Raw genomic sequence first — 12,266 nt, 5'->3', positions numbered from 1 at the left:
TAACTTTCAAAAATTTGACTTAATTGACTTAGGATTTATATTTACTCAACTTAGAAATTAAATATAATTTTTGTAATTGCATAAAATTTAAGTTTACAATTAAATAGTATTATGATTAATAAAAGAATATTTTAAATGAAAAAAATGATTTGATATAAAATGATAAATACAATTTGTTTTTCACTTCTTTTTCACCAAATTTAAATTAAATGAATCCTAACACCAGTGGTAGGAATTATTGTTCCTTTATTATCTAGGTCTTAATCAATGATTCCTAGATCCAAGTCATCTTGATTTTATTAATTCATTAGATATGATAAAGTCAAAAACAGTTTGATTTAAAATATTTTTCCCTTTAAAATATCCCACTAGCATTTTATTAACATTTCATCCATTGCTGTTGCTTCATTTTGTTTTCTGTGTACTGAAATGGAAACCTTTCAACATTTTCATTTCTTCACTGTATATCATTCTTGTCTCTTTCTGGGAATCAATATTGTCATCTCTGTCTCTGTTTTCCCCTTTCTTTCTTTCTTTTTAGTTCAGTTTACATCTTCTGTTATGTTTGTAATGTGTCTGTTGATAACCAGTTATGTATATTCTTGTTTTTCATGTTTTCATAGTCAATATTTTTTGCAATAAAAGAAGTTTTCTTGTAGTTTCTTTTAATCATTATCTCAATTGTGATATTGAATTTTAGATAACTGATATTGTATTGAATTTGATATAAATTTTTATTTGAATATATTTTAGTGGACAAATTGTTATTAAAGTTTTGTTGGAATAACAGCTACTATTCTGATAGAATAAGGTGTATTTCTAAATTTGTAATAAGTGTGAATGACTGTAAGGAAATATTCCTAAAGTTATCAAGTATCATCTTACGATAGTTTAAACATTAAAGTTGTTGCTTATTATTTTTAATTAATTAAATTCAATGACAGATTATTAACTTTTTGAATTTATCTCAAGTTAAAATATTTTTGAATATATATAAATAGACTTTAGATTACATGTTTTATTTAATAAATATTGTATGTTAACTCTGTTTATTGTAAAGAAATAAAATGATAATAAAACAATAATTTATTTTATTACATTTATACAGCATTAGCTAGTATAAATGAAATGCAAGTTTTGTTTTTTAAAAAATACTGAATGGTAGTTTACTATTTACTTATGCTGATTTGTAAAAAAGTAACAAAATTTGTATTTATATTCTGTTGTTTATGTTTCAACTTATTAAAAGGGGGAAAAAATGGTGTCAGTAACCTTTATACTAAATGTTTTTAACTGATAACCTTCTTCAGAATTTTAAGTTTATAAATATCTCTAGATTAAAACTCAAAATTGTAGAATAAATAAATGAATTATAACTATAAATCCCAATATAATTTTTACTATATTTCTCTTAAATAAATATATATGTATATAAAATTTTATTAAACTAAATTATTATTTTGAATCTTTTCTTAAATTCAAATTATAAAATCAAAAAGTAATTTTAATGTTATGCACATTTTTATTAGGAATTTTATGTTATAGTGTTTTAATTCTTATGAGAACCAAACTCCAACTTAAATCATCCCATTTATATATATCATTATCAATATTTTTACATTTATCTAAAAGTAAAAGCAATTAAATATATACAATAGCTACATAAAAAGCTAATTGAAAGTAATTGTAGGCTTTAAGATTTCAGATTTCCTATTGTTTCTATAAATATATATATATATGGATACTTTATTAAATAACTATAAATATCTGGCCATTTTTATCTTAAGCCATATATTATAGATTCATTTTTTCATACATCCTATAGAATGGCATAAACAGTCATTTAAACTATAGATTTGATGTTTTTTAAATATCGTTTTTTATGTTAATCCAATAATTTATCAATATATTTGTTCATTGTAAGTGGAAAAGAAATCTAACCTAACTTTTCAGCATTTTTTCAATAAAGTACAGTAGCTTTATTTTCATCTTATATCTGGGTACCTTAAGCCTTGACATCATTGAAACGTCTGAGAAGGTGGAACAATATATAATAAAATAACTTGCACTTCTCACTCTTTTCCAGCAGACAGTTCTAAGAGAACCAAACTAAACTAAACTTTATGTTCTTTTACCTGAAGAGGGCCATAAAAGTAGCTGAAAACATTAGTTTTCATAGAAACTGCCTATTGGAAGAGTGAGAAATATAAGTTATTTTACTTGACATCATTGTTGGTCCTATACATAGGCTGCACATTAAGCCTAGTAATTATTTTTAGTATCTACATCTTAAAATATGAAGCATAAGAGTTTGTTTTGTCTGTTCTCAGAACTGATTTTACATCCATTTCATTCTAAATTGTATAAAATGCATAGTATGAATATGATAAAAATATTCATTTCAAAAAATGTCATCCATTTAATCATGCATATGAATTTAAATATTAAAAAAGTCATATTTTTGTTTTAATTGTGGCACAAGATTCATTCATTATACTTTTTTAGTTAAAAATTTTTTTTTTTTTTTTTTTTTAACAAAAGTTCAGAATCTTCCAATAAATTTAAATCCAAAATGCTTACTTGATGTGAATACAAATATAAAATGAACTTTTCTTCGTTAATTAACAAAATAATTAGAATATATGAAGACTACTGATTAAGGAAATAATTGCTAATATTAAAAATTTGTTTCATTTATTATGTCATTTTGAATTTGTTTGATTTACTAAATATAAACTCAGTACACAAAGCATAACACAAAGCAGACGTCCTACATATAAACTCAGTATTTATTGAATATAAATTATTGAATTCAATTCTGAGCATTGAGATAGATTATGTATTAAAATTATTTCAACTTAAGAATTTTGATGTTAGAATCGTTTTATGTTTCTTAAAAATGTAGATATTTTAAATTGAAACAAAGAAATATTAAGATATTTCTAAATATTTCATAAAATTTTTAAATTATATCTTTAAAGAATTTTGCATAGGAATTTATTAACATCAATAGTTTTTAGTTTGTAATTTTAATGTTAGCAACTGTTAATCATAAATCTATTTACAGAAATATATATGTATATATTAGTTTAATACAGGGGTGTCCAACCCACGGCCCGCAGGCCGCATGCGGCTCAAGGCAAGTTCCAATGTGGCCCAATAAAGGTGTAAACAAAACCGACAAATGTTTTAATTTTTTATTATTTATTTATTTCAACGGCATAAACTCAGAAAAGAAGTTTCACAAAGCCATAAACCTTTATTCATATTTTAGTTTTGAGCGGAAATGAAATATTTTCATACACTTGGAGATGTGTGAATGAGGAAGGATTACTAAATAAAGCTAGAGTTGTGACTCAAAGGATTATAGACCCAAATTTGGTGAAAGGAGAGAAAGGACAAAAGCTAAAAAGTTGTCAGAAAGGTTAAATAGTTCTTCTGTTAGGTAAATATTGAGTCTTAATTTTCCAACCTTTCTCACTTCTTTATCTTTTGTCCTTTCTGTTCTTTTTCCGAATGTGGCTCTATAATCCTTTGAGTCAAAACTCCAGCTTTATTTAGTATTCCTTCCAGCGTTGCAAGATTTGGCTACATTGCGCCAAATGTGGCTACTTTTTTAGTTTAACGTAAAAAAATATCATTTGGCGCTTTGGCTACTTTTGGGGCTACATATCATTTATAAATATATTAGTCGAATAAAAATGCACTTTAAAATGGTGTTTCGTCGCTTTTTATTAATCAGAGACTCAAATAAAGCAAATATTTGCGTTTTATCAAATAAATGAATTTATCTATTTCTAAGTAAAAATTGAAAGTGTCTGTAGAAGTAATTTTTTAAAATATCCTATTTCGTGATAAAGTTTTAATACTTATTATAATAATCTAGACATGTTAATCCTTAAATATACTTGTATATTGAACCACAAGTATATATTATATATACTTGTGGCCCAAAACTCCTTAACTTCTTTCAATGCGGCCCAGAGAAACAAAAAGGTTGGACACCCCTGGTTTAATACGTATGATTGTTATTTTAACAATAATTTATTTTGAAAATAAAATCATTGTTTTTCTTTTCATTTTATCTTCATTTGCTGTTTTCTTGGATGCATCTACAGAGTAAGTTCATTAAACTTATATTTTCTTTTTCTATAATAGCTGTAAAATAAAAATTTTTAATTTATTTAATATAATCTATTTTTTGTTTTTTGAAATTTAGATTAATCGGATTAGCTTTTTCTGGTTCTATTGGTATGACTTTAGTTGTTTTGGGATGCGCACTCCCTAAATATGAGTAAGTATAAATATAGAAATTAGGTAACTGTTTATTAGTCTTAACAGATTAATAATTTTAAAATATCTTTTAATTAAATTTGAAGTTTTTTTAGTAACACGCTTGAATCAGACAATTTTTGAAAAATATTTTAACAAACTCATTTACATTGCTTAAGACAACTAATAAAATATTGATGAGTTAGCATTGAAATGTTAGAAAAGTTATATTGTACTGTAGTTATAAGATATATAATCTTATTATTATTGTAATGATGATAGTGATAACTTTAAAAAAGTTTTTACATAAAATAAAGTACATTTTTTATATTTAATAAATTTAATTGCACTACAATGGAAACACAATACACATATTATAGTAAAATCTTTTATTTATTATGATTCAAATATAGAAAGAAAAATTGATTTTCTTAATGGAGTATGAATTGATGGTAAATGGTTATTAATTGGTAAGATAATTGAAGTAAATCACATTTTCTTAGAAATGGATTGTATTTATTTATGATCCTGCCTGTTTTTGATTACATTGTTATAAATTGTTCTAAAAATGAATATATATATTGCATTATTTATCATTGATACAAAGTAGAGTTGACATTTTCAGATACCAATAATTGTCCAATCAATCTATCATATACTCACTTCTATTTATACTCTACATTTGCTAATATATGAAAGTCTGAAACCTCATTGATTTAGAGAATATTTACTTTGTTTGCTAAACATTTAAATTCAAATATAAAGAAATAAACATTTACAAATTGATTTACAGGAACCTTTTAGATCAGGACATAGGCAATTGTAATTGTCTAGTTTATCTAAGCTTGACATCAGCCTTGTTTTTAGGAAAAAATTTAGGCATACCTAGAATAAATTTATAATATTATAGAAAAATTTCCAGGTAGAAAAAATCATTGCCATCAACATTGCTTGTATATTGCACATTCATTGCTACGCACCCCCTATTAAGTTGGCACCCTCCAAAGGTGATGACACCCATATATGATATGGTCATTGCAGACAAATCGTATGGTGAGGATGCTCTGTCTATCCTGGCTTGGTTTAATAGACATATTTGTTAACTGTAGTGATAAGTATAGTGAGAGATCCAACAATTATTAATGATTGGTAACCATTACTTTTTAATCACAGTGATTTTTCTTAGTGATCATGTTGTAGTTTTATAGCTACATAGCCAATCAGATTTAAAGTTTCATCTATGGCCTGTGATCTATATTCTGTCAATCAATCAAGTCTATGGTCATTAAGAGGGAAGCTGTGGATGTTTCCCCAGGCCCAGAGAAAATTTAGTAAAAATACTATTAACTTCACAGGATTTAGAGTTTACTAAGAAACAAAAGGAGCCTGCTCTACCATTGGGTCTCAAACTCTTGATATACCTGTTTGTGTAATTATGTAAATTTTTGTAACTATAAGTGATATTTTTATGGTCAGTTCTTCAGCATAGTTACAGAAATCACCATCAGAATTAATTGTTACTGGAAAATAATTTAAGGCTTTTGAGTGAAGCTCAATATTTGACAATGAAGCATAACAGTAAACTCTACAAAATAAAATACTTGTAAGCATTAAAATTTAGCCAAAGTTAAACACATTGCTTAATTAGCTGAAAAATTCTAATATATGTTGCTTATTCAGTCAACTATTGGTTTGTTTTTCTTATGTATGTTATGGACTAAATCAGTGTTTCTTAACAGGGGGCCCATAAGAAGTTTGCTGGGGGCTGCCAAATTATGCAAAATTGAGGCTATGAAAATGAAATTACAAAGATGGATCCAAAGAATAGATTCAAATATATATGAAATGTTTTCATTCTATTCACAATTAATCACTGATTCAAAATTTCAGTTTGAGAAACAAAATGTAAATTCCTTATTTAAATGTCNCAAATTTAGCAAAATTGAGGCTATGAAAATGAAATTACAAAGATGGATCCAAAGAATAGATTCAAATATATATGAAATGTTTTCATTCTATTCACAATTAATCACTGATTCAAAATTTCAGTTTGAGAAACAAAATGTAAATTCCTTATTTAAATGTCACCTTTTAAAATTAATTGATAAATTTGATAAATATTTTTCTAATGATGAAGTTCACATTACAAAACTGTGGATTCAAGATCTATACAACAATTATAAAAATACCAATTTATCATCAGCTGTTGAAGATACATTATTTGAATTAATAAATAATTGTAATTTGAGATCTGTTTTCTAAACTAAAAGTGTGTCCCAATTTTGGATACAAATTTGTGCAGAATATCCTCCTCTGTTTTCAGCAGCAATGCAAACTTTGCTGCCTTTTGCTAGTACATATTTGTGTGAAAAGGGATTCTCAACTATGGTGGATATAAAAACAAAAAAACGCAATCTATTGCAATTAGATGTCTGTATGCGGATAACATTACAAACAATTGAACAAGAATTAACAAATTAGTTGAGGATATTCAGCAGCAGAAATCTCATTAAATTATTTTTGAATATCTTTTGTGTTTTCTATGAATTTTTAAATGTTTCTTATTTTATTTTTTGTTAAAATTAATGAGTTTTTATGTTTAATTGTGAAGTTTGAATGTTATTTAAATAGATAATGAAATAATAAAGTTATGTTTTACATTTATTACATACTTTTCAATTACTCTGTTTACTATGAAACTATTTTGCAATCCATGTAAACTATGAGATTTTTCATTCTTTTTAATAAAAGTTTAGTAATATTATTGAATATTTACAAAATATTTTGTTTTATATTTGAAATTCAATGTTTTCTTTGAAACATTCTTAAGTAGAAAAGGAAGTAATCGAAAATAAAACAGTGTCTTATGAATAATGAATTGTAAAATTGGTCTAGAACCACGTTTCTATATTGGTGGTCCTTGGAACTCTGTAAGGCTCCACGGTCCATTGTAGTGTGGGGATTTTAGGTGAACAAGAAACGTTGAGAAACACTGGTCTAGAGCAGTGGTGCCAAACTATAGTCTTCATGCTAAATCTGGGCTGTGAATGTATTTAACCTATAAATCAGGGATGGGCAACCTTTTTCCATGCAAGGGCTGCATTTCGAAACTTTTTAACTGACGCGGGCCGCGTATAAGAGAAAAGAGGGGAAAAAAATGTCGGTAAATCACAATTATTTATTTGTGTATAATTATAAATTAGCATAGGTATACAGCTGTCCCTTGATAGTCCGACGTTTTGTAATCCGACATGCTCGGTAGTCCGACGCACCTCCCGTCAAGGTACCCGTCTCCGTTATGTGTCTGTTTGCACAGAAGCATGTTGTGACATGAATCTCCCCACCCAGTTCTTACACAATGACACATTTCATGTGTTTTCTGTNTTTAAACGCGCGTTTAACGCGCGTTGAAAAACGCCTAGTGTGTACAGGGTCTAATATGGGCATTATGAAGTCATTATGAATAATGACAAACAAAATTGGGCACTGTAATAAATTTCATGTTTTTTATCACAATTTATCAGATTGATCAGTCACTATGAATACTGTTATCACCTGGTTGGGCAAAGTGATAATAATATCTTGAGGAGTGATCATGCAATATACACTAGTCAATCAGCACTTGTCATGTGCATATTGCATTTGGTATGAAATTTTAAATTCATGTGACCTGTAGTTAATGTTGTGCATTTTAATTTTACTTTTGCTTCTTAAAATAGTGTTTTCTTCTTTGGAAAACAGTAACAATGATCGCTCTATCATTAAGTGATATGAATAACCACTTCAACAACCAATTAAATGAGTTAATATCAGCAAAAAATCAAAACAGTCAAATTTTTACAAAATCAGTGTATTTGACAATGATACAAAAAGTGAAAGTCAAAAATTAAAGTGACTGAAGTTACCAGAAGAATATCGACATTTTAATAGATTATGATGTTGTATATCGGAGAAATAGAAAAATTAATTATGCCTGTAAAAGAAGGTAATTTAATTAAATATTATGTTCACACTGAAGAAATATTTTAGATATTGCATGATGACCATATTGCTATTGACCATTGTGGCAGAAACCTTCTGGAAAAAGAATTAAATACAAAATATTAAAAAATATTACAAGGGATATGAGATATGATCATAATTTACTTGAACATATGTGAAATTTGTCAGAAAAAATAGGAACATTCTTAATGCTTGGTAGTTAAGCCAATTTTAAGTGATGAAATGAACTTGAGATATCAGGTCAACCTTATAGATATGCAATCACAAGCCGATGAGCAATATAAATTTATACTCATGTAACAAGATCACCTGACTAAATTTGTTCAACTAACACCATTAAAAACCAAAAGTGTTAAAGATGTAGCCTATGTTCCTTTAGACATTCTTACAATTTTCGGTGCACTGAGTATTCTACAGAGTGATAACAGCAGAGAATTCACCAATAATTTCATCAAAGAACTGTGTAGTATGTGGCCTGAGTTAAAACTGGCACAGAAAGCCTACAATTGTTTAAAGTTGGGAAAGAAAATTTACATTTTTGTGACTTTTTTGTCAAGTTTTGATACTTGACAAGTATCCTTCCCTCTTGGGCCAAAAAGAAGAAACTTGCCAAAACAGTTAATGAATATATATTTTACAGCATGCTATGTTCATCACCATTTTTGAATGCATTTTTATATGTTGGAAACATTTCAATATGCTGATATATCATCATCAGTTACATCTCTAATACAAATTATATTATATGCAAATTAACAATCATTATAAGTAAATGAAAAAATTTTCTAAACAATTCTATAAAAAAGTTACATTTTTATTTTGAACCTTTTAATTAAGGTAAGGTATAATATTTTTTGAAATATATTTCACTGTTAATTGTTTTCTGTCATTGTTAATATAGCTGAATTAATCAATGCATCTTTAATTAACTTAACAGTGTGTGAAGTATGATAGCTGGATGGCTGAGTGACTAAAGTGGCAGCCTACCAGGACTAGGATTAAAAGCAGATGGATTGAAAAACCCCAGAAATTTTTGGGGATAGTTGTCCAGATATGTCAAGCACTGTCTCTCACCACCTGACCACATTATGATTATGGCCATAATCATAATGGGCTTGCTAAAAAGGCCTTCTTAATGCCTTTAAGGTGGAAAGAGTTAAAAGTAAAACAAAAAAGTGGATGAAGTTTAATGCAGTTAAAAGTGGAATATACTTTTCACTTTCAACTGTCCATTCCTGAAAATAGCTGATTAACCAGATTGAAAATGTTAACCCATTATAGAGGTTGCAGCCAACGTTTTCAGCCCAAAATGTGAATGTTGGACATCAAGCGCCGCCATCTGGCAATTCTAGATGGTTGATAATAGCATTCACTACATCTAGCATGGTGAGTCAAAGTTCGGCTTAAATTTCTTCCTTTTTTTGTGTTTGGGGTTAAAATTATGACATATTTTATTAAAATAATGATTATTTAAGCATTTATGAATAATAATGCAAAGAAGCAGACAATTTTAATCCAGAAATTATTCAATTATTCAATTTTTTTTGCAAGTGATGTGAAGTGCCTCTAGAATTTACATATATTTCTGTTCATAACAGCTTATAATTCTGTAGGAGTAGGTTTGTTCTTTCACAGCATCTTCTGCCATCAACAGCATAATACGTTTGTAAATTTTCTAAAAATAATTTCCCGTCCGAGTTCAAACGTCAAATGTGTACTTCTGCTTGATACAAGTTTAATATTTGAACTTTGACTGCAACCTCTCTACTGTTACAGAGACATTTATTTCAGCAGAGTTATAATAGTGATTAGTTCATCCTTATAATTAAGAATAATTTTTACTTGTGCTGTTTTGAATTGTAGTCACATTGTTTATTTCAATTATATAATGTTAATTTTAAATATAAACATTAATATTAATTCTTTTTATGTTGATGAAATTATATATTGCAATTGATTTCTAACTGTCAGTTTTGTAATTTCATTACAAAACTGAAATATTTTCAATAATTAGGATAATATACTTTTTAGGAAATTTAGCAATATAATTATATTCGATAAATAAATTATGATATTTATATTGTTTTCAAATTTTACTATAAATTGTCCAATTTTTTTTTCTTAATGTTTTTAGCAACTGGTGGCCATTCTTTGTTGTTCTTTTCTATTGTATGGCACCTATCCCAACTGTTATTTCACGAAGATATCGAGATGATATGGGAACAAGTAGTGCTTGTCAAGAACTAAGTATTTTCATTACAACAGGAATAGTTATTTCTGCTTTTGGATTACCAATTGTTCTAGCAAGAGCACCATTAGATGAGCCTGTGGTAAATTTAAAAACTATTATTTTTAATTATGATTTATCAATGGATTTAATAATTATGTATATTATTTTGTTAATACTTTTTCAGATAGAGTGGGGTGCATGTAGTTTGATCTTATCAGGAAATGTTGTTGTTTTTCTGACCATTCTTGGATTTTTCCTGGCTTTTGACAGTGATGATGTAGATTATAGCATGTGGTGACAGAAGTCATTTCTGATCTCTATGCCACTTTCTGCAATGAATTTCAACCAGTGTCTTTTTGTAATAACATAATGTATTCATACATATTCAAAACATTGTTTTTATCATAATGAGGTTCAGAGGACAAAATTTTTAATACATTATTTGATTTATTTAATTAAATAGAACTTAATCTAAAATTGTTTAATTGATTACTTAAAATACTTAAAAAACTGCTTAATTATAATATTATAAAAAATATTGATATATTATATTAATTTTTAAATGTGATGGATATAACAATTATTATTGTTTTATGTTGTAAAAGTTTTGTGATATGTAGCATGTATTAAATAGTAAATTTTTGTTATGTTGTTTAATGTTTTAGCTTTAAATCTTTTTAAAGCATAATATACTCTTTTTTTACTCTTAATATATNTAAAAACTATTATTTTTAATTATGATTTATCAATGGATTTAATAATTATGTATATTATTTTGTTAATACTTTTTCAGATAGAGTGGGGTGCATGTAGTTTGATCTTATCAGGAAATGTTGTTGTTTTTCTGACCATTCTTGGATTTTTCCTGGCTTTTGACAGTGATGATGTAGATTATAGCATGTGGTGACAGAAGTCATTTCTGATCTCTATGCCACTTTCTGCAATGAATTTCAACCAGTGTCTTTTTGTAATAACATAATGTATTCATACATATTCAAAACATTGTTTTTATCATAATGAGGTTCAGAGGACAAAATTTTTAATACATTATTTGATTTATTTAATTAAATAGAACTTAATCTAAAATTGTTTAATTGATTACTTAAAATACTTAAAAAACTGCTTAATTATAATATTATAAAAAATATTGATATATTATATTAATTTTTAAATGTGATGGATATAACAATTATTATTGTTTTATGTTGTAAAAGTTTTGTGATATGTAGCATGTATTAAATAGTAAATTTTTGTTATGTTGTTTAATGTTTTAGCTTTAAATCTTTTTAAAGCATAATATACTCTTTTTTTACTCTTAATATATTTATAGATAAGTCATTTCGTATATATTTATTTATTAAAATAAAATTTAATTTCATATAGTCACAATTTTACAGTTTATAAACAACTCTAGAATACTTTGTTCATAAAAACAATACGTTTCATTGCAGAATAAGAATCTTTGAAATATTTTCTCTAATTGATATTGAACAGAATGTAAACTATAGAGAATTAGCTTTTTATAATCAATTTACAAATACCTGTACTATATTAACACTATTATTCAAATAACAATACAGATCATGAATATCTCATATACCCCATATGTATATAAATGAAATATATATTTTGTGTCAGAAAAAGCTTTAATGATGATTAACTATCATCATAGTTATATATTTAAAAAATTATGAGTTGTTAATTTACCTATTTCTTCCTTGAATTTAATATATTTAATTATTTTTTAAATGATTACTTATAT

The 12,266-nt window shown here is 26.5% G+C and overlaps 1 protein-coding gene across 1 annotated transcript; it reads left to right on the top strand.

Moving 5' to 3' along the window:
• Positions 1-4,220: 4,220 nt before the first annotated feature.
• On the top strand, positions 4,221-11,161 carry LOC111624031 (leptin receptor overlapping transcript-like 1). The gene is made up of 3 exons (XM_023366836.1): positions 4,221-4,294; positions 10,409-10,604; positions 10,689-11,161. The coding sequence occupies exons 1-3, from the start codon at positions 4,254-4,256 to the stop codon at positions 10,800-10,802; spliced, it is 351 nt and encodes a 116-aa protein (XP_023222604.1). The 5' UTR covers positions 4,221-4,253; the 3' UTR covers positions 10,803-11,161.
• The last annotated feature ends 1,105 nt before the right edge of the window (positions 11,162-12,266 follow it).

This window comes from Centruroides sculpturatus, unplaced genomic scaffold, assembly GCF_000671375.1.
Source record: "Centruroides sculpturatus isolate CEXI.00-Female unplaced genomic scaffold, Cexi_2.0 scaffold29, whole genome shotgun sequence".
Classification (NCBI taxonomy): Eukaryota; Metazoa; Arthropoda; class Arachnida; order Scorpiones; family Buthidae; genus Centruroides; species Centruroides sculpturatus.
Note: the sequence above shows the minus strand (reverse complement) of the source record. Positions and strands in the feature narration are given on the sequence as shown.

Coding starts and splice junctions, on each gene's coding strand:
- LOC111624031 (XM_023366836.1), top strand. CDS start 4,254: ATGACTTTAGTTGTTTTGGGATGCGCACTCCCTAAATATGA. Junction 4,295..10,408: donor TGCGCACTCCCTAAATATGA/GTAAGTATAAAT, acceptor TAATGTTTTTAG/CAACTGGTGGCCATTCTTTG. Junction 10,605..10,688: donor CACCATTAGATGAGCCTGTG/GTAAATTTAAAA, acceptor ATACTTTTTCAG/ATAGAGTGGGGTGCATGTAG.